This window comes from Hoplias malabaricus, chromosome 2, assembly GCF_029633855.1.
Source record: "Hoplias malabaricus isolate fHopMal1 chromosome 2, fHopMal1.hap1, whole genome shotgun sequence".
NCBI classification, from domain to species: Eukaryota; Metazoa; Chordata; class Actinopteri; order Characiformes; family Erythrinidae; genus Hoplias; species Hoplias malabaricus.
This window is the reverse complement of record NC_089801.1, coordinates 22496309-22517822: the sequence shown is the minus strand read 5'-3', so window position 1 is coordinate 22517822 and position 21514 is coordinate 22496309. Positions and strand designations below refer to the sequence as shown.

The 21514-nt window shown below is 39.3% G+C and overlaps 1 protein-coding gene across 4 annotated transcripts; it reads left to right on the top strand.

Moving 5' to 3' along the window:
* Positions 1-761: 761 nt before the first annotated feature.
* On the top strand, positions 762-20994 carry LOC136686328 (leucine-rich repeat-containing protein 75A-like). Of its 4 annotated transcripts, XM_066660030.1 has the most exons (7): positions 762-1765; positions 2378-2409; positions 2502-2625; positions 2807-3168; positions 7431-7559; positions 11243-11355; positions 18091-20994. In XM_066660030.1, the coding sequence occupies exons 4-7, from the start codon at positions 2938-2940 to the stop codon at positions 18638-18640; spliced, it is 1023 nt and encodes a 340-aa protein (XP_066516127.1). In that variant the 5' UTR covers positions 762-1765; positions 2378-2409; positions 2502-2625; positions 2807-2937; the 3' UTR covers positions 18641-20994. The 4 variants fall into 4 exon arrangements, with proteins under 4 accessions (XP_066516127.1, XP_066516126.1, XP_066516129.1 ...); XM_066660029.1 differs by having other exon boundaries at positions 2502-3168; XM_066660032.1 differs by lacking the exons at positions 762-1765; positions 2378-2409 and having other exon boundaries at positions 2457-2511; positions 2543-3168.
* Positions 20995-21514: the final 520 nt, after the last annotated feature.

Here is a 21514-nt window from a genome sequence, read left to right as displayed (position 1 = left end):
TGTGATTACATGATTGGATAGAACTGATATTAAATTAGTAAATATATGTAAATGTTTAAAAGAATGAAAGAAACGTATGTTTTAGTAAAAGAGGTTATAAAAACATTAGTGCACCTAATTATAAATCATTTGTGCTGGTCTCAGTCCGAAGCCTGCTATAGGAAAAGCTTGAAGTTGGTTTACACAGGTTCACACTGGTTTATACTCGTCAAGTGCTACTTTAGCTAGTCACCCTGTAGAGACATTCTGGTTGGTCAGCATACTATATTCTAAAACACAACAAAGTGGGTTTACACTGAAATATAGCATAATAATAACACAGGTCAGCTGTCATGGTAATTATTCTTCAGTGTTTGAATCCATTAAATATTTGTTTTTCTTTGAAAATTGTTATTTTGTCTCATTTTAAAATGACTTAAACATTTTGGCATGCCAGACTCTCGAGGCAGTATGGCTGTGTTTAATTCTCCACAATAGTTTTTGTTCACTCAGCCCCTGTTCCCTGAATACATTTATCACTCAGAGAAATGTCTGCAATATTAAACAAGTCAGATATTTGCATTTTGTAAAGATTGTGGGATGAAGAACAGTAAATTCAGTTATTACATTTTAAAAAATATTTTCAGTCTAAGTTGCCATTAAAAAAATTTACTTGCAAAAACAAATGCAATAAATTCAAGTAAATCATCTGCATGTCTGTAATAACATTGTCATGGATGCTGTTGTGTGTTTGCAGGTTCTATCTTTAAAGACCCTTCTGTAAAAATCATTCAACTTTTTAACATTTCCATGTTGAGGTTCATGAGCAAAATAAGAAATCAGCGTTATGTCCGAACATTTCAGTTTGAACTGCAGTGTACCAAAGGTAGTTTCACACAAGTGGATTCAGACACTTTTTGTTAACTTTTTGGGCAGGGCTTTTGCGCTGCAGGTGAGAGGTGGAGGTGTGGGTGGAGGCACAGGTCAGAACTATTTGCACATTCATTGTTCCTCACACGATGAAAGCAGGCGAGGGTGTAGCACTATAAGTCAACCAATTTAAAGGTAACAGATGGTATTCTGTGAATTAACTTCAACACATGATATACCGATGAGCAGAGCTGAATCTTTAGCGGGGTTAATCAGTGGCAGAAGGCGGAGGCGGTGGTGGTAAAAAAAATCCACCAAACTTCCCTTAGCAGGAAAACTATGTAAATTTATACAGTCTTCTTAGGACTCTATATAATTAAAACTATTAAATACTCGTTTTCTTAGTTTTTTTGTTGGCAGTATAGCTAACGGAAGCGTAATTACTCTTCAATTGAGGAATCACGTAAATATTTTGTTCAAATCCGTTCAAAAGAGTCGATTCTTAAAGTGAGTCAAACGAGAACGAGTGAGAGAACAGTTTACAGTAGACGAGCAGAGGCACAGTGCGACATTTCTCTCTCACTCTCTTTCTCGTTCTTTTTTCTTTCCATCTCTCTCTCTCTTTCTTCCTCAGCAGATTAATCACTTTTCCACACCTCTCCATCATCCACGGGGAGAACGAGATGATTTCTCACGCTGACAGAGGAACGGTTACAGAGAGACAGATATAAAGCCCTCCATCACCGAACAGCTGCTTCTCGTATTCTGATTGGCTAAACGAGTGTAAACACAGTCGGTGATTGGTCCAGAGTTTAGCGCCTAACGGTCTCCACCGTCTTCTTCACTTTACTGTTTCCCTCAGGGAGGAGCTGGTCGAGGCTGTAGCTGAGGTTTCGCAAGGAGGTTCCTTCGACAGGTATCGTAAATAAAACTTAGCAATATTATTTGTTATTTTTAAATGACATCTCTACCGCACCCTGGTTTCGTTATTTACCTTATAATTCGTTTTAAGTTTTGTTTTGTCGAGTGAATACACTAAAAAACTAAAGGTCCCTCAGAATATTCAGTAGGGATTATAACTGAGTTTGTTTTATTGGATGTACGTCGACTGAGTTACCTCTCTTAATGTAAAACTCTAACTCTTTGTCTAATAGGGTTCTTATAGAACTACGGTGCCTCAAAAACATACAGTATAACTAACGCGTTCACTAGAGGAAAATCAGATAGTCTAAAAGCTCTATGAACATCTATTTTAGTCTCTTCAGCTCTAGGAGGAACACTTATCTTCTGCGAGAGCCCTGAAGTATTTGTGACGGTCCTCCAAAGACCTCATAGACCTAAAGTTGGTTTTTTACAGAAGGCTAGCTAGAATTTTCAGGGGCTCCTTAAAGTCCTCTTGAGAAAGCAAGAACTTTTGGGAACACTTCCACCCATGACTCCCACCCATGAATTGGAATTTCCGTGATCATATAAATTTTTTGTGTGTAAAATAGTTTTTTACTGACCATGTACACATTATATTTTTCAGAATTTGGAAGAAGCCTGATTTTTGAATCTCAGGTATAATTTGCTCAGTTTGTTTGGTATTTTAATTGCCCTGTGCAAGTCACACCTTTGTGACACTGACCCTGACTGTCGATGTCTTATGACAGGTCACTTCAGGTTAAGAACCTTCTTTCTTGCAAGAAATGAGTTTTTATGGATGACTTTTTGATCGGTTCATGAGATGGCTTTTTCGAAGATGGAACTGGTTTTCCACACTCAGTCATAATCCTGGTAAGCTGTTCTGAAAAAAGAGTAAGGGACCTTACTCTGTGGCTTTACTGGAGAATCCTGGCTTGAAACATCTTCTATGAATACTGCATGAGCTTGTATGTAGTTAGGGCTTTACTTGGGAAACATCCCGGGAAGCTCTTGCAAAATGGTTCTTATGAAGTTTGCCGTTACCATGCCACAGTGCTGTTGGCTTAATGCTTGAGGTCAGAAAGTGAAGGGAATCTTCAAGCTTAAATGAACCTTTGCCCAATTCCACTGTTGATGGCCTCTACCCTACGAGCTGTGGATGCCTGAGCGATCAGTGCAGCGAGGATGGGGGCCAGGCAGTCCAAGGACTCAGAGACTGGGTCAAGTCCATTGCAGGGAGTGTGGAGACGGGCTCAAGGCTCTTTTCTACTCCGCTCATCCTCTGCTGACCACTCTGAAAGCTCTGGAGTGCCGCCACCCTACAAGCGGCGTGTTAGCATGATACAGGACGTGCTGCTGATGGCAAAGGAGGGGAGACAGGAAGAGGCTACCGAGCTGCTCAAAAACCTGAGACAGGTGAGTTGCTCTTGCAACTTCCGGGCTGAACAATTTTGCATGAAATATTTGTATGTGAATTTTATCTAAATCAATATTGAGACTATAGCTGTGTCTGCAACAGTTCCCTATTTACATTATACATTTTATGTGGGCTCTAAAATGTCATGGTGTCTGAAAAGTGCTCAGCAATGAGTGCATTACAACAGGTATACCCTAACTGTAGATGCCCATTATACAGTGCATGTTATGCAGAACTCTTGCAGGTAGGTAACGTTCAGAACACAGAATAACCCACAAGTGTCTCCAGAAGGATATTTTGAGTGCAATATATCTATTACTTTGTAATACAACATGTCCAAACTCTTCACATCCTGTTCCCTATAAAAGTGCGTTATATATTGAGGAATGTAAGAAGTAGTGAGTAGGGGGCAATTTTGAACATCGCTTATTATATCATTGTGAATATTTTTTGAACATTTAAGTACAGGCTGCTAGTGTTGCTGCTTCTGATTTGTCCAGATTATCTACAGACCAACTCTGAGTTCAGTTTCACCACTTTAGACTGTTAGGCTGTAAATAAAAAGCAGTTTGAAACTGCTGCTTCTTTAAATGGTGAATTTAACCAAAAAGCATTTAATCTTTCAGCCCTAGATTTTATAAAGGATGTACTAAAGCAATATTGGAAAAACAGGCAAGAAATTGCTTAGACGCCACCAGCATAAACACTCTGCCTCTTCATTGGCCTACCTTGTGAGGTAAAAGCAGAGTAGCTCATCTGATGCTGCACAATTTGTGGTGGTCATCCTCTAGTCCTTCGTCAGTGGACACAGGACACAGCTGACTGGTTATTTTTGGTTGGTGGACTATACTTAGTTCTGCAGTGACACTGAGGATTTTATATGCTTCAGCAGCACTGCTGTGTCTAACTAACTAACACACCTGACCATTGAAGTACAGGGTGAAACAAAGTATTCAGAGTAACAGGTTAACTACTGTCTGTAATTGTAGAACTACAGAGTGCTCCTATATGGACAATGGAACTGAGACAATATACAGTGAGTGTCATAATGTTATGGCTGATTGTTTGTGTGTGTCCACCTGTTACTTTGCATATATGCCCTTTGCCTCCTTTCACCTCTTATATAATCTTTTTTATTTGTATTGAGTAAATGCTAACCGCTCGGATAAATAGCTTCTTTCTTGTGTGCTGTATAGTATGTGCATATTTATAGCCTGCAAAAGACTGATTATGATGTTTTGTGCATCGATGCAGAACCTTTCATGAGAGAATGAGGAGAAAGTTGATGGAAGGCCCCCCAGCGCTTTAGAATGTCAATGAAGCCTTTTAAACTAACTAACCAACCCAACACACACACACACACCCACACACTCGATCCTCCATCCCTAAACCCTCTCTCTCTCTCTCTCTCTCTCTCTCTCTCTCTCTCCTCTCTCTTTCTCTCTCTCTCTCTCTCTCTCTCTCTCTCAATCTCTCTCTCTCTCACACACACACACACACACACTCACTCCCTTTTCCCCTTTCAAACAGTAAATCAACCTCCTAAATCACTTGGTCAGCATCACATATTCAATCACTCCTTCCATATGCATATATATATATATATATATATATATATATATATATATATATATATATATATATATATATATATATATATATAGAGAGAGAGAGAGAGAGAGAGAGAGAGAGAGAGAGAGAGTCTCCCTTTCACTCGCTTTCTGGCTGTTTAATGCCAGTGCTATGATTTGTAAAGTAAGGATTAAAGGGAACTTGGAGGGCAGGGTCAGTGATATTCTTTGCTCAATTTGACCCTTTATACACACAAAACATGCTCCATATCAGAAAACTGAGAGGACAGAGACACGGCTCACCCGTACATGAATAATTCATACAGTTATGCATTCATTTATGTGTGTGGAGTAAAGCAGAAGGCGACTTTCCGTTTTATCCGTAATTGTCATATTTCTTATAATATTTAGCTTTATTTGCTTTCAATTTTTCAATTTCAAATGCAATCTCCAAATACCCAGCAGTGCCAAAAATAGTCTGGACCCAGGATTTGCTCAACTAGTGCTGAATGTGGAGTTAGAGATATTGGTAGATATCAAGTAAAAAACCAGATACAATTCAGGATTCGAAAAGGATTTAAATAGGTTTTTGACATTATTATCAGAATTAACATAGGCTTATGCAAAAGTTTTTATAGTGACACCACATTATCACAGGGTGCCATTAACACAGCTGCGCTGGCTTTTAACGCCCTTGCAGGAGAACACTGATAATTCAGTTTCCTCAGCTAATAAACATGAGCTTATTACCCAGCATTGAGCACATTTGTGCGTTTTCCCAGACAGAGATTAAGCCTAGACCTGGACTACACAGCATTTTGGATTGTGATTTTCCATTGAAAGGAGGACGTAGTCTAGGACTAGGCTTAATCTGTCTGGGAAAACAAAACAAAAAAAAATCATTCAAGATTATTATGGGTTAGCACTCAATAATAAGCAACATCAGTTCAAATTGAGAAGGTTTTTTAAGGTTCCTAACCCAGTATTAGTATCAGATTTGGATATCTCTAATAAACTAAATGGAACATTTTAACAGATGTTTTGTTAATTTAATCACATGCAGGTAGAAGAATAATTATTATGTATTTGGGTCTTTGTGAGCACACACTTAAGCAGCCTTCCCTTGAGCAATAACGAACTTGCACACACAAATTCATACGTCTCTTTCAGAAAGGCTTCTCGTTGCCTTTGATTGGTGGACAACATGTGTTTCATGTTTCTCTTTAGCTGGCAAACTTGTTTCTGGCCTCATTGCTATTTTAATGCTAATACAGATGCTAATGCTAGAGTTCAGCTGCTGCTGGAGGACTCTCTCCCTCTTCTCTCTCTCTGTCTCTCTCTCTCTCTCTCTCTCTCTTACACACACACACGCTCTGATTCTGCTTTTCTCCCTCTTTGCCTCTCTCTCTGTCAGTCATTTTGTTTGTCTCCTTTCCATCTCTCTTTAATAGGGCTGAAAAACTAATCATTTTTATATCGAGATCGCAAATTGAAAGACTGTATCTTTTAAATTGCCAGAGCTACAATTTCAATTATAGCCTGCATTATCAAAAACAATGTCTTAACAAATTTTAAATGGCAATGTTCAGCCTCTCTGATGGACTAGCACCGTGTCAGTGAAGTGTTCGTGCCTTGCACACACTGATCTAGGTAGGCTCCAGACCCATCACCACCTTGTATGAATCATGAAGTATGAAGTATGAATATATATATATATATATAAATCCTGGACCCTAATGTATAGAAAACAAAAATCACATTTTTAATATTGGTCAGAAAAATTGCAATTAGATTTTTTTCTCCTCTAATCATTCAGCACATTTAAACTCTATGTCATACATGTTCACTTTTGTTTTAATCCAGTCTCAGTTTCCTCCCACTGCCTCCCCTCTTTCTGTCTTGCTCTCTACATATCTTTCTTCTCTCTCTTTCTGTATTTTTGTCTCTCTCTTTATTACTTCCTTTCCTCTATTATGCTTGGGATGTGTTACAATTAGACACCTGTGCTCCACAACACTCTCTCTCTCTCATAAGCAAACACAATCATGTAAAAGAGGAACATTGTGACCCAGACCACATTTAAATTTGCTGCTTCAGAATCCAGCTTCTCTACCAACCAAGTCTCATAATTTCTTACCAGTACTACGGTGAACAGTGGCACATATCTTTATGTATTGTAAGCTTTTGGCAGTAAGATTCTGTAATTTTAGGTTTGTTTTTGGACAAGGACATTCATTGCAGTGCCTGACTAAAATAGATTGAAAAAGCTGTGTTGATATACACAGCTGAATATGCGCAATCATGCTATCTTGAAGAAGCAGGGAAAGGGTCTATGTATACAATAAGATATTTTAGCCATCACTGCAACTTCTACAATCCTGTTATAAAAGCAAATTATTTGGCTTCTTTTGAAACTATTGTTTTGATTGGCGTAAAGAAACAGCTACGGTGTTCATTACAAAGTAAATATTATCTCGTCTTACTGGATTTTGGTGCAACAAAGAATGAATAAATAACTATTCTCATAGTTTAAGATAACCTTTTATAACCTAGAGATATATTGTGTGCTGTGAAAGTTCTGTATTATACTTTTTCCCGTTCCTAATCTCTCTCTCTCTCTGTGTGTGTGTGTGTGTGTGTGTGTGTGTGTGTGTGTGTGTGTGTGTGTGTGTGTGTGTGTGTTTTCGTAGGATTTAGGAATGGAGTCCACGTCCCTGGACGATGTGTTGTACCGATACGCCAGCTTCCGCAACATGGTGGACCCCATCACTCACGACCTCATCATCAGCCTCGCTCGCTACATCCACTGTCCAAAAGCGGTAAGAATGTACACATGCACACAGACAAACACATTTACGTGATCTGTCTGTCTTCTTTCTGTCTGGATTGATACACCTTTCAAGCTTGCATTCCTTATATTATCTGGAGTGAAACTGCAGATTTACCAACTCACTTAGAAAATGATCTTCCAAACACTGAACTGTAATTTATGTTTTGGGGCTTTAAGTTGGCTTCAGCTGAGTGAAGTGGTCTGGATGGGATTTATTTTACTGAGGTTGAAAGTTCAGATTTATGTTGTATGATAATTGAAACACAGCAGAAACACAACTGTACTTAGAGTGTAAGGATAACTATCAAATTGAGAATAATAAGATAAAAAAAATAATAATAATAATTATTATTATAAATGCAGGTTTATATTTTTCCCCTTGTATGACAACTGCTCATGTAACATTACATCTGAAATGAAGGGCTTTAAAAGGTAGTTTGTCCCTCTTTGCTGCAAATCTTTGCTACTGGAACATTTCTGTGAGGATTTTATGACATTCAGCATTTTAGTAAAGTCATATACTAATGTTGAAGGATAAGTACTGGATCATAAACACTACTCCAACCAGAGAAGTTTTATTTCTCATGAAATCTGCTCTTTATACCCCTCTAGCCAGTGCCTGGTGTTGGGCAGGGTGACACTTACCTTATATGCATTTAATTTTATGCATTTTCATGAAGATTATACTGAATACATCTGTCCATAATTTTTTGCGTCTCAAAACAGCGGAATTCACCGATTTTAAGGAGTCCCTACAAATGTCTAAGACCAAACATGTCTTGGTTGATTGGCTACTTTCTGTTCACTTTAAAAAAGGTCAAATTTATTTGAGAAGAAAAATAATCTGTAGAAATGAATGAAAATCATAGTCTGTGTTCTGAAGAAAAAAAGGAGCAATTCCTCACTGGCAGTAGAGATGTAATAAAATGCGCCAATCATAACCAGCAGTGCAGACATAGACTGACTCTCTCAGTGAACTATATATAGATCTTCAGCATCAGCCTGAGGATCACACACACACACACACACACATACACACACACACAAATGGACTAAGGCAAGGCAGTATACTTAAAAATAAAGGGTCAATCAAAGGAACAGCAAGCAAATTTATATTCACTCATAGTTTGAATGTTTGCAGTACCCCAAGGCACACACACACACATGTTCACAAACACACACACACACACACACACACACAAAAACAAAAGCAGGTTTTATCCTGCGTGGGGTCTGAAGTTAATAGGAAAGCTCCAAGTAATGAAGTCACTGCATATTTATATTTTCTCTATGAGCATTATTCTCCCACACATTTTTTTGTATGTGTGTGTGTGTGTGTGTGTGTTTGTGTGTATGTACAGTGTGTGTTTATGTGTGTTTATGCATTCTTAATCAGTGTTTTTGATGTGGCACAGTGCCCTCTTCTGAGAGCTCTGTTGTGTCCCCTCACTGTGTTTGGACGTGGCGTTGGCAGAGCTTTCAGTGGCTCATTGATTCTTAGAACAGAGCCCCTCATGAATGGAAATGGAGGAAGGGAAGGGAGGATGAAAGAGACAGAGAGGGACAGAGGCATTAGCAGAAAACAGCCAGCTGAGCTTAAACACACGCATACACAAACACACACACTTGGTTTTGTACAGTGTCAGGACAAGCCACCACACATGCTCATCACATTATTATATATACTTAATGTGTCTCATATATAATACACACACATTAACGAGAGACCACCCTTTATTTACTTTATTTTTAATTAGAAGGGCTATTGAGTATAAGCCTCAATATCAAGAAAGAAGTGCAGAAAACATAAACTAAAAATGTAATATGAAACATTGACAAGTAAATGTATCTGTTTTTCTGTATTTAGAGGGTCCAGAGTTTGCTGGAGACCTGCTTTCATTTTTCCACCTCCAGAATATTCTGTGGGTTTGCAGTTATTTTCCTTCGGATTATATCTAATTTGCTAATCTCATGAAAAAATTATTAACTTGTGCTTAGTGGTTGATTTGGCTGTAAATTACAGCATGGTCTCTGTAGTCTCTTGTAGTCTTTGTAAAGAATGTTTTGTCCTGAAAATATATAAAAACATACATATGCTCACACTGTAAGACCCCCATCCACGCACAATGAGTCACTCATCCTACTTCTGACTGACTAGCCCACTACTGTTTTCTTTGGGGTTAATGAACTGAATGGACACACACACACAAATGCATGGGGACAGAAAGATGTTAGAAGCAGAGACAGTGATTGGAGAGATGAGTAGGTGATATGAGTTTGATAGTTTGTCATGTTTTTGTGGGTGTGTTTGTTTGTGTGTGTGTGCCCACATACAGTGCCCACATACAGTGAGTATATGTACATTTGTGTGTGTGTGTGTGTGTGTGAGAGAGAGAGAGAGAGAGAGAGAGAGAGAGAGTACATTCTTGTCAGGAAAGAACAACAGGACAAAAAACAGCCAGAGAAAAAGAGAGAGAGAGAAAGGAAAGGAGATTAAGGTGAAGAGAGAATTTCACAAAGCTGTAATCCAGAAAATACACACGCACAAATACAGGGCTCATACAGGGTGTCTTTTCAGCATCTGTTTTGGCCTCCTCTGTACTAACAAGCAAATTACACAGAGAATAACAGGATCATCATAGATAAGGAGGCATACATTATCTGTCCTCAAATTTATAGACTTCTCTTTAAATTCTGCTGTTATAAGATGTACCCATGGTGGACACAAACATTCATCTTGTGTAATGATCTCCATAGGAAATCTTAAATTAAAATGAGATTCTCTGGAGCAGCTGCACATTAGTGTATTGCCACCTTACCTAATGCCAACAAATGGAGTATAAAGCCCCAAGCAATGATAGACTGCCATCCTGTGCCTTTAGGATAAACTGAGGTGACATTCCAGTATTTAGTCTTTCCATATGAATAGAGTCTGTTACTGTAGTAAAGGAAGTCAAACTCCCTATCAACCCTTTAATTTAGAGGAATATTTTACAAGAAATTGTCAAACCAAAAAAATTTGTTCATATATGTATTTATTGGACTGACCAGTAGTGTAACCAAATGTGTTGTGTTCAGTTTTGATTATTATTGTGTAACTGTGAAGAGATTTATTGTTTTTTGTTGCATGCAGTTCACAATATGCGTGAAAGTTGCACTGTGCAAAGCCAACCATAGGCTTTATTCGTCTTAGGCTTCCTGCAGCGTAAGACAGGTGAGGCAATCGGTAATCAATAAAGCTCCTGATCGGCAGACAGACACCCTGTAGCCCCTGGACCAGCAGAGTTCACGCTGGCAGGCTCTCTCTCTCTCTCTCTCTCTCTCTCTCTCTCTCTCCCTGTGTGTGTGTGTGTGTGTGTGTGTGTGTGTGTGTGTGTGTATTGAGAAGCAGTGGAGAGCAGGGGTGACTGCAGAAGACCCAGAGCTAAAGTGATTAGAGACTTCTTGGATGAGCTTATGTAGAAAGAGAGCGAGAGGGAGAGTGTGAGAGAGGATGAATGAATCAATACCAGACCACAAACAGACTGCACAGCATTAAATAGTGGATGAATCTTAACAGATTATTTTTAAAGCACTGCACCCATACCTGCCTTCTCTTTCTTCTTTTTGTTATGTGTCTTTTTTGTTCTCTTCTTGTCTCTTCTTTTTCTATTTTTCACCTTCTTTTTGTAGGAGGGTGATTCTTTGAGCGCCATGGAAAAGGTGTGTCGTCAGTTGACATACCATCTAAGCCCTCACCCACGCTGGAGGAGGCAGGGACTTCTGAAAGGCAAACCCCAGGCCAGGTGAGTCCTGTTGGATCATAAAAGCAATGCAAACCAGTGCGGTAGACCAGCTCAGGCCTGTTCTTGCTCTAATCAGCAGTTAATTAACTACACATGTATCATTTAAAACAACATTTGGAAATATGTTTTCAGTTTGGCAAACAATGCTCTGCAACTTTTGGACGAAACAAAGAAACTTTGGGACATACGCTCTCCTCTCTGCTAAAGGCTAAAATATGAACCATTTCCTAGAAGAAGAATATAAACATTTCTGATTTTGGTTTTTGGAAAACGGTGCCCTTGATCAGACACATTTTAACATTTCATAGCCTCATTTATTAAAGGAAATTGAGTTTCTGTTTGGTTTATTTTAGTTTCTCGTTGTCAAAATGTGTGACTTGTCTTGTTGTAGGAATGTCCTGAAGGACATAATTCTATTTTTAACTATAAATATTTAAATGTCGCCACCTGCTAAGAAAGCTGGTTATAACTTCCACGCTGTAAAACACTCAACAGATTTTTTTAAAACCACAATTTAAAACTTGCCCCATCTTCTGTGAAGTATGGAGGTGTTGTTCTCTTCAGCTGAAACTAACATCCCTCACACACTGAAAAACAAGTCATCCTGGAGCTCACTACTTAATTACCTTGGCAACTTGAGAGATTATAATGTATGTTCACAGCAGGCTAACTGAAAGTGCATCCACAACTCAGCAACCTCAAGAGAGCAGCAGGTGAAGTTTTTAAGTAATTACCAGCAAAGTTGTTTGAGTATTAATGACTGGGAGTGCGTTTTTAACTCTTTTTGTTTACACATTTCTCAACCTTTTTGTGATTACATATTTTGTATTTCACTGGTAATGTCTGGTGCATGAACAATAATTTATGAGTAGGTATTAATCTATTCTCTTCTTTAATAATAACAAATTATTATTTGAAAATCCAACAAAGCCAAAATTGTGTGTTTTTAGGAATACCAGCCTATCATTTTAAACAATAAAACACACAAAAATAGGAATATATTTATGTTATATTTTGTTATTTATTATTTTGATATTTTGATATTTGATAATGATCCTTTTGTGAGTAATGCTCTGGCTGTTTATCAGTTTTTGAATCTTATTAAACTAGCCTTTAAATAAATTCTATCACTTTATTTCTTTTCAGTGTTCTGAATAATCTCAGCTCTGTGTCATGAAGCTCAATTTAAGCACCGTAGAATGAGATCATTTGCCCCCGTAGCTGGTAATTTAAAGTATGATTTTAGAAATTCAATATTTCTCTTGATGAAAACATACATCACTCATGATTTTCATTGGTCATTTTCACACAAAATGTAGATGGACACTTGTATTCATCAGTCACACATGAGTCTGATGACCTGTTTCTGGTGTATGTCAGCCCCTCTTAAAAGCCTCATACCTCTGGATGTGAGTCACATATGATCAAGGTTGGATCAAAAGGGCAGACTCTACCGTGCATGTGCATGTGTTCTGCAGTGCATTATTGCAAAGATATTAGTATAAAACATTGATAAACACTGAACTTGATGTGCATGTATCCCCAGACCCCAGAGTATTTAGGCAGATGTAGACTTTATCTAAACTAACAGTCAAAAGATATTTTTTTTCCGCAATCAAAGTAATTTTTTCCCTAAGGTTAAACAAAAAGCTGTTTATTAACTCCTAGGGATAATCTGAAATCAAATTTGATCAGAATGCACATCACATGTTTCTGAAAAAAGCAAGTTAATGCGAGTTTGTCTGGGTTCGGCTTTCACTCAGCTGGGTCCTTTGCATATTGCATTAGTGAGTAAGCAGAAAGGGTTCATTTAAGAATCTGAAAAGTGGAGACACTAGCAATTAAGGAGACATGCAAGAGCCATCGTACACAACATTAAACCCGAGTCACACACACACAGCCGTCTCAGTGAGGCTGCCTCGGTTGTTTATGCCTGCAGTTGGCTTCTCTCCTTCAAGAGGGTTTTTAATGTAATTACGCACAAAGCTTTTTTCCCGCTGCGCAGACCTATTCATCCATCATTCTTTTGCTTCACAAAATAAGAATCCGCTTTTACTTCTGTTGATTTAGCTGATCTATATTTGGCTGCAGTATGTGGTGTGTGTGTCTGTGGGAAACTGCAGTCTTTTTATAGCTGTCAGCAACTGAGTTTTATCAGTTGGACTCTTCTGAGTTTGTGTGTGTATGTGTGTGTGTGTGTATTTCCCCTAAGCTTAACTGGAGCCATGGGATCAGGACCTGTCCAGTTTGGAAAATTCCTCCCATTCCGAAACCCACTGCTACAACTTAAGAGAACATATCAACATTAAAACTGGCTTAAAAGTAGCTCATTTAGAAACAACAGATTCTGCTGTCTTTATCTTGTAGTTTTTCTAGCTTTAATTATGTGACTGTTCAGAGGAGTTACTTAATTGAAATTGTCCATGCTCTATTTGCATTGCAACCTCTGCATTCCAACATCATCTTTTTGGTTTTGATTAGAATAAAATTAAAGTATTATTGCTTTTACTTAGGCTGAATATAGCCTTATATATTTAAATAACAGCTGTCTCAGCGCTGGTTAGGCACTTTGCTCAAGGGTGTCCCGGCTGTGGATGTTGAGGGGGGAGTCCATACTGTTCCTTCACTCCCTCCTTCAGTTTTTGCTGCCAACTATGGGGATCAAACCAGCAGCCTTCTAGTTGAAAGCCCACTTCTGGGTCCTGTGGTTGTGTGTCCAGTCGCAGCCTCAGTCTTTGTAGGTTACCTCCAGGTGATCTGGTTTCCTCCCACAATCCAAAAGCAAAATACATGTTGGTAGATGTCTTGGCTGTGTAACATTGGCCATAGATGTGAGTGACTGCAGTAGTGTGCGTTATTATGTGTTGTACTGGGGACTTGTCCAGGGTTTGTTTCCTGCCTTGCACCCAGTGATTCAGGGTAGGGGCACATTCATTTATCTTCTGTAAAGAATAGTAAAAAAAATAGTATATTGTCCAATGGAATTCAGCTATTAGACACTGCGTATTCATGAAAGTATATCATATATGCCCAAGTAAAAATACAGAAAAGTTATGAGTTATGAAGTCCTGTAGGCATTTGCCTTAAAAGATCCATTAGGAATAATGCTTATAACAGTTACAAATAGGACAAATATGTTTTTAGTTTAAAACACTTAAAGGCATTAACACTTTAGAAATACACATGTATGCCCATTACAATACACAGTAAAATTACTTACAATACACAGTAGCTTATTTTTTATTTTTAGCATTAGAGTGATTGTGCTTCCTGTGTTATGGAAGCAGCATGATGATGATGAGTTTTATAATCTAATTGATATAGATCTGTTTTATGACACATCCTTTGAGACTAAGTGTGGGTGTAGTCAACACTAAAGAGGTCATAATTCCATATTGTCTAGAATGCCATTCCTCTTTGATCTCTGATCCATGCCCAACCGGCTCTATTGTTAACCATGTGTTACCAGGAAAGAATGTAAAAGATCTGAGCTTTGCTATGGTCATTAAAGGCTGTGTGTGTGTGTGTGTGTGTGTGTGTGTGTGTGTGTGTGTGTGTGTGTGTGTGTAGGAGGAGGAGGTGGAGTTAAAAGGGAATTGAGGTGAGTGGCTGAAATGACAATGGTGTTCAGAGCGATCATAGCTTTGATAAGTTTGTGAGAGATCTCATATATCTGCAAATGTAATTTGACCTTCTGTTATATTGGCTCATATACATATATTAATGTGTAATACAAACTACTGAAATAAATGCCAAATAATGTTGGTCTCATTTACATTTGGAAGATAGTTAAGTTTTCATTTCAAGCGACTCCAAAATCTTGCAGACTACATTTGTCACACATGAGTATTGGATTCTTTCTTTCTTTCTTTCTTTCTTTCTTTCTTTCTTTCTTTTTCTTTCCTTGCCTTTGAGATATACAGTCCAACATTTCCTGCTGAGATTGGCCTGATACAGATACCTGGTGTTGTGTACATGGCCCACTGCCTCTGGTGCGCTGAGCTGAACCTCCCCTCATCCAGACAAATGCTTTTGAAAACAATGCAGCCAATCCTTGGTCAGGAAGCAGCGGTGTCAAGAGCCCAGCAGTGAAAAACTAATTAGGGCGAGCACCAGTGACAGTTTAAGGAGCGTAATCCCATTTCCTGTGAGAAAGTGGTACATTTCATTCAGAGCCAGTTTTCGTCTTCCTGCCTGTCACATGAGCGCTGTTCTTCCAGAATGCTTCTGTACGAGGGAAGCCCAGATAGTGCAGTGAGACTGCTCATTAGAGAGAGAGAGAGAGAGAGAGAGAGAGAGAGAGAGAGAGAGAGAGAGAGAATCAGAGTGGGAAAGGAAGTAGAAAAAATCATGAGAGCCCATATATACGTCCCATATATTAGTATTTGCAGTAAAGATGTGTTTTGGTACAAAGGCTCACCCCTTTGTACCAGAGAATTGTCAGTTGTTGACGAAATGGACTATTCAGGCTGTTACCAGCAATAGGTGCAAAATCCAGCATCTGTCATTGTACGGGTGTGCATCAGTGCAAACGGCATGGGTAGCTTTTCATGGGGAGGCATCTACTGGGATTTTACATAGACTTATGCTGTCAGCTTTTCCTGAGGAGACCATGTTTTTTACACACACACACACACACACACATACACACACAAAACCGTACATACACAATCCATAGCTTAAAAGATGTTTGTTACTCGTCTCCATTTCTTCTATTGGGAGAAAAATCATAAAGTGTTTCGGTGCAAATTCTACAGCAACTTTGTTACTGTCACTCATTTTTCAAAAGTCTCTTCTCTCTCTCTCTCTCTCTCTCTCTCTCTCTCTCTCTCTTTCTCTCTTTCTTTTGCTCTGAGTCATTGTGTTAGTATCTCTCTCCTGCAGCATACTGATAGCTTCCAGTCTCTAATGGCTGAGGCCACAAAGCCCATAGATCTGACCCTCACTGGTCAAAGCCGCCCTTTATTGGGAAAGCCTTCCTAATTGTGTTAGTATTGACCAGCAGGATGACAACTTGCCCTTTCAACAGCGGCTTTTCAATAATTTCAATTTTGGAACTGAGAGTGCGTCTCTGTCTGTCTTTCTGGCTGTTGCTATGGTGTGTGTGTGTGTGTGTGTGTGTGTGTCTGTGTCTGTGTCTGTGTCTGTGTGTTTGTGTGTGAGTGAGTGTGTGTGTGTGTGTGTGTGTGTGTGTCTGTGTCTGTGTCTGTGTGTTTGTGTGTGAGTGAGTGTGTGTGGGTGGGTGTGTTGTATGCAAGAAACGAGTTATTGCTTCCTTCTCAGCTAATAAAGTCAGGCTGTGTCTATGTGTGCTGTGGCTTTGTAGCAGAGACTGGAGATAAACCTCTTACTTTAAGCCTTAATTTAATCTGTAGTGAGTGTATTGTTGGACTACGGTAAAAAAAAGTCAAAGACGTAGTGTGCATATCTTTCTAAAGTGGTCATAAAAAATGTGTGTGGACAGTTTTTAACAGTTGAAATGATCTAGAATTTATTAAAAAAAAGGCCAAATGACATTATGTGCACAGCAAGAAAAGTCAGAAAACATACTGTAAAACTGCGTAATGTAACATGTCTGTCATAAGTGTTATATAAAAATGGAAATATCAGCTGAACTAATAACACACGCCTGCGTGGTCACTGCATCCCTCTGTCCATCTCTTTACCTCTTTTTACCTCTTCATTCATCTTTCCATCCTTCTACACCTTCATCTAATCTCTGGATAAATTAAACACAGCACTGCTTCCTGTTTATGACTCATCTGCATGATGCTGATGGAAGCTCGTTCTTTGTTGTTTACACTGAACTGAACAGACTGTTTGTGTGAGTGTATGTGTTTCCCTTGGGGGTGACCTGTGTGTGTGGTGTGTGTGTGATTATACTTATATAGAAGTCCTCAGAAGTGCAGTGATACTAGATCATGTTCTAGATCGTGTTTTGGCGATGACTCTGCTGTGTGGAAAGGAAAGCTTGTCTGTTTGTGTGTATGTTTATGTGACAGTTCTATTATCTGTGTGGGAAGACCCATCATTTGATATTGGGCTTTGTGAGTGCTGAGAGCTCCTGCTGCCTCTCTCTCACTCCCACACACACACACACACACACACACACACACACACACACACACACACAGACACATATTAAAATGCAAAAGTTTAAATAACTTAGTGTGACACCATCTCTATATGAATATGGAAACTGTCACTTCTGCACCAATTATGTGTTCTTCTTTCCTGACATTTCCCCCTGTTTCTCACTCATAGTTTTAATTTTATTTCTCACATACCTCAGTAGTCTAAGTTTTTTGTGTATGTGTTTGTGTTTGCACGCACGTGTGTGTGTGTGTGTGTGTGTATTCATTATGTGTTCAGGTTCATAACGGAAGATCTTTTTTTGGAGATCTGTATTCACTGAAAAGAAATGAATGAATGCTTTAGAAAAACATTTAGAGTATAATTACATGATTCTAGAAAGTTTAAAACTGAACTAAGTGCTCACTATCGTATCCCTCTTTCTCATAAATACTGAGCCAAACCCACGGATATCTCCTATCCTAAATGGATCCAAATGCCATTTACTCTAATTGTGCGTACATCATTTCAGCACTGGGGTCATGGAACCTGAAATTGTTTATTATATTATTTAAGTGTTCTGTTCATTAAAGTTGTTTTCATATTTATGGAGCCACCTTGGAATTTGAAAATTCTCTCTCTCTCTCTCTCTCTTTGCCTAAGTCTAAAGACAGTTCTGTCAGGCCCTCCTGCTAGTGGGACTCTGGACCTGTCTGGGCTCCCTCTCTCATTGCGGGACACGGAGCGCTTGGTCACCCATCTGCGGCGTCATTCGTCACGTGTGCGAATCCTGGAGCTGGGCTTCACTGAGCTGACCGACGAAGCTCTGCTGCTGCTGTTGCCCACGCTAGCTGCTCTGCCCAGCCTCGAGAGCTTGGCGCTCAACGGCAACCGTCTGACACGTGGGGTCCTGCGGCAGCTAACTGATTCCCTGAAGGAGCCGGGCAGCTTCCCCACTCTGGCCTGGGTTGATCTGGGCAACAACGTGGACATCTTCTCCCTTCCTCAACCATTCCTGCTGGGCTTGAGAAAGCGCTGTCCCAAACAGGGCAACCTGCCCACCATTCAGGAACAACCTTGTGAGCCTGAGGAAAGAGATTCCGGGCCAGGTGGTTGGGCAGCCTGTGGGGCCTGTGGAACCACCGCTCTGGAGGAGGCTGAAGAAGACGAGAGATTTACATGGACTTCAGGGTCAGCTGATGAAACAGGGTGACTGTGTAATTGGTGACCAAGAACTGACAAGTGGATAGACAGTAGGGGTGTAACGATACTTTCATATTTAATCTGTTTTTTCTGTTGGAAATCCTACAGAATTCTGTGAACTGCTCAGATTTGTTTGGCAAATTAATTCATACATCTTTTGTAACTGCTTCATCCTGTTCAGGGTTAGCTATAGGTCTAGAGCCTACCTGAAATCACTGGTTACAAGACAGGGCACCAGTCCTTCTTGCGCATCACTCATTCATTCAGCCATGGTTTGGCTCTGATTAAGACAAATTTTATTTCAAGACAGAAGATTAGTAACATGTCTTTGTGCAGAATGGTAATCTTATGAAACAAGCTGCAAATTTGAACCACCTTCAATCTTCAATCTTCAATCTAACAATCCTACACAGTACATCTCCATTTTACACTATTAACATCTGAAACCTTAACATCGACATGTCACGAAAAAAAATATTTTTATAATACATGCAAATTTCCCTTGTGTTAATTGTTGTGGTTTTCATGGATTTTGATTAAAGAGAGACCCTCAACAACGAAATTACTTGATTATATTTTTAACTTTTCTAGACTGTAATGATGTCAGCACATCCTTAATAGATAGTTGAGAGGCTATTGTTGGGAACATAAAATATGTGCCTGTATGATGACTGGATCTTTCAGTCTCCAGAGTAAGGTAACGTCCATAGCAGATAAATCAGAGAATCAGGGCGATAGATTCCCCCATTTTTACTAAAGTTGTCCAAGTGCAGTCTTAGAAAATCACGACAGGAGCCAGTTAATGCACATTTTAAGGCTCTGCCCAAACTGTAACACCAGCAGTGACTGTGCAGGACTCAAATATCCCAGTGTTTTTTTGGGTTTATTTTCTACACTGTTGTCTGGAGGCTTCCATTTTTGCAGTATTGACACTCAGCCTGTCAGCAGACCTTACTAAGCCCCAACCACCTTGGTTACTGTTGCTAAGCCTTACAAACTTTCAATCTGTCAAGTCTATGCACATTGCCATGGCCCACTGTTAAGTTCTGATGCTGTGTCTGAAATCACTCCCTTATCACTATTCCCTATATTACTCACTATATGGTGGGTAATGAACAATTTTGGACACTGCCTTATGCAGATTTTTACCAAACAATGCAGTGAATTATAGGTATCTGTTATCCGCTAGTGTACATGGATTTGCGGTGCACTCTAGGACTGTTTGAGTGCACTGAAAATTGTAAAGTATGGCTGTGACAGAAATGCCTCATTAGTATTGTGCTATATAGTGAGGCACTATTTAGTTCCCTAAATAGCACTAAGAATCATAAGTGAATTCTGACACTTCCGCTGTCCATTGCTTACTAACAAAGAAACTTGCAGTGCATCCTGGTCCACATTCAGCTCATGTAGTGAGCTATGACGTATACTATAAATCACAAATGCACTGTAGTCTCCATTGAAGATTGTAGTGCCCTCAAAGTCATGCTTGAATTACACTTTAGGATTCAGACACGCTGAAAAAACATGGCGACGCACTCTACAATGCTCTAAAATGTAAACAGGGAGCCATTTCAGGCAAGGCCTGTGTTTTCGGACACTACTGCAAAATGGTGGAACCCCAAAATAATGCACTAAAAAGTGAATAGGGCACAGTTTTGAACACAGTGTGAGGTTGTCAGAGAGCTGCCTGCGCCTGGTTAGAGTTGCTAAGCTACAGCTGGAGACTCACTGTTTAGGGCAGAAGGTCAGCGAAGGGTCAGTCACAGTCACAAGTTTCATTTTTCGTGTTGTTTATGTCCCACAAGGGATGTGGATGCCATTATGCAGCATTAAAGCGCTTGTAATTTATTCAGTCATAAATTATTCATATTTATGCAGCGGCTCCTGATTGGGTCATTAGTTCTACTGAAGCATGAAGAAAAGAAACAGTAATTTTCTGGCTTGGATCCATAAGAAATGCATTGAACAGCACTGTAGCAGAAGTAGGAGTAGTGGATATTTCTTAGTGCTGTCTGTGGACGTCACAGTACTAAGGAGCAGTACCCAGTGAGATGAGAACAGATCTAGATTCAGACTTTGATGTCTCTCAAGAAAACTAATATAAACTACATAACAGCTAACGCCAAGGTGAAAGTCTCTAAAGCACTTTTTAAGACAGTTAACAGTTATTGGAGCAGTCCTTCATCAGTGTGTGTGTAAATTTATGTTGGGATCCTGTAGCCTGATGAGACTTGCAGTAAGGTGTTACCCATATTACTCATCCAGGGAGAGATTCTTCTTTTCCTTTTTTTTTTTTTAGGATTTTTTTAATCACTCATAAAAGATATAGATCATCCCATAATAACTGAGAAAACAATAAACATGGCAAAATATTAATTATTGCTAATAAATTGATGTTACAAATTATAATTTAAAGTTTATTATTCCATAACATTAGCTGTTTTTAGCCATGTGTCTCATATGTGAATTAACCATTGGTTTATGGGGTCTGTCCCAAAACCTAGTGAGCTCCGTAGACAGATGTTTGAGCAGGCAGCATTCCAGTGGTCGTCTGTCCTCATGAGGCAGATTATTCAGACACTCTAGTTCCCACCCACCGCACGCAACTAGTGTTTACTTCCCTCAGCAGCTAGTGTTGCCTCAGCGTTTCAGCACAATTGATTCTACTCTTCTTGTTTTTATTGTGATTTATTTATTTTTGCTCTGGGAGAAGAGTGAAATTGACGGAAGTTGTGCCTGTGTTGCATCGTGGGATTGCCTTCACGGCTGAGTAATGGTTCATTGCTGCCTTACAGTCGGCCAAATTAGTAGGCAGCATAATGATGTGAATAAGAATTGGGAAAGTCTATGTGTCTGGAGTGCTCTCACTATGATGTAAAGG

Coding starts and splice junctions, on each gene's coding strand:
- LOC136686328 (XM_066660030.1), top strand. CDS start 2,938: ATGGGGGCCAGGCAGTCCAAGGACTCAGAGACTGGGTCAAGTCCATTG. Junction 3,169..7,430: donor TGCTCAAAAACCTGAGACAG/GTGAGTTGCTCT, acceptor GTGTTTTCGTAG/GATTTAGGAATGGAGTCCAC. Junction 11,356..18,090: donor AAAGGCAAACCCCAGGCCAG/GTGAGTCCTGTT, acceptor TCTTTGCCTAAG/TCTAAAGACAGTTCTGTCAG.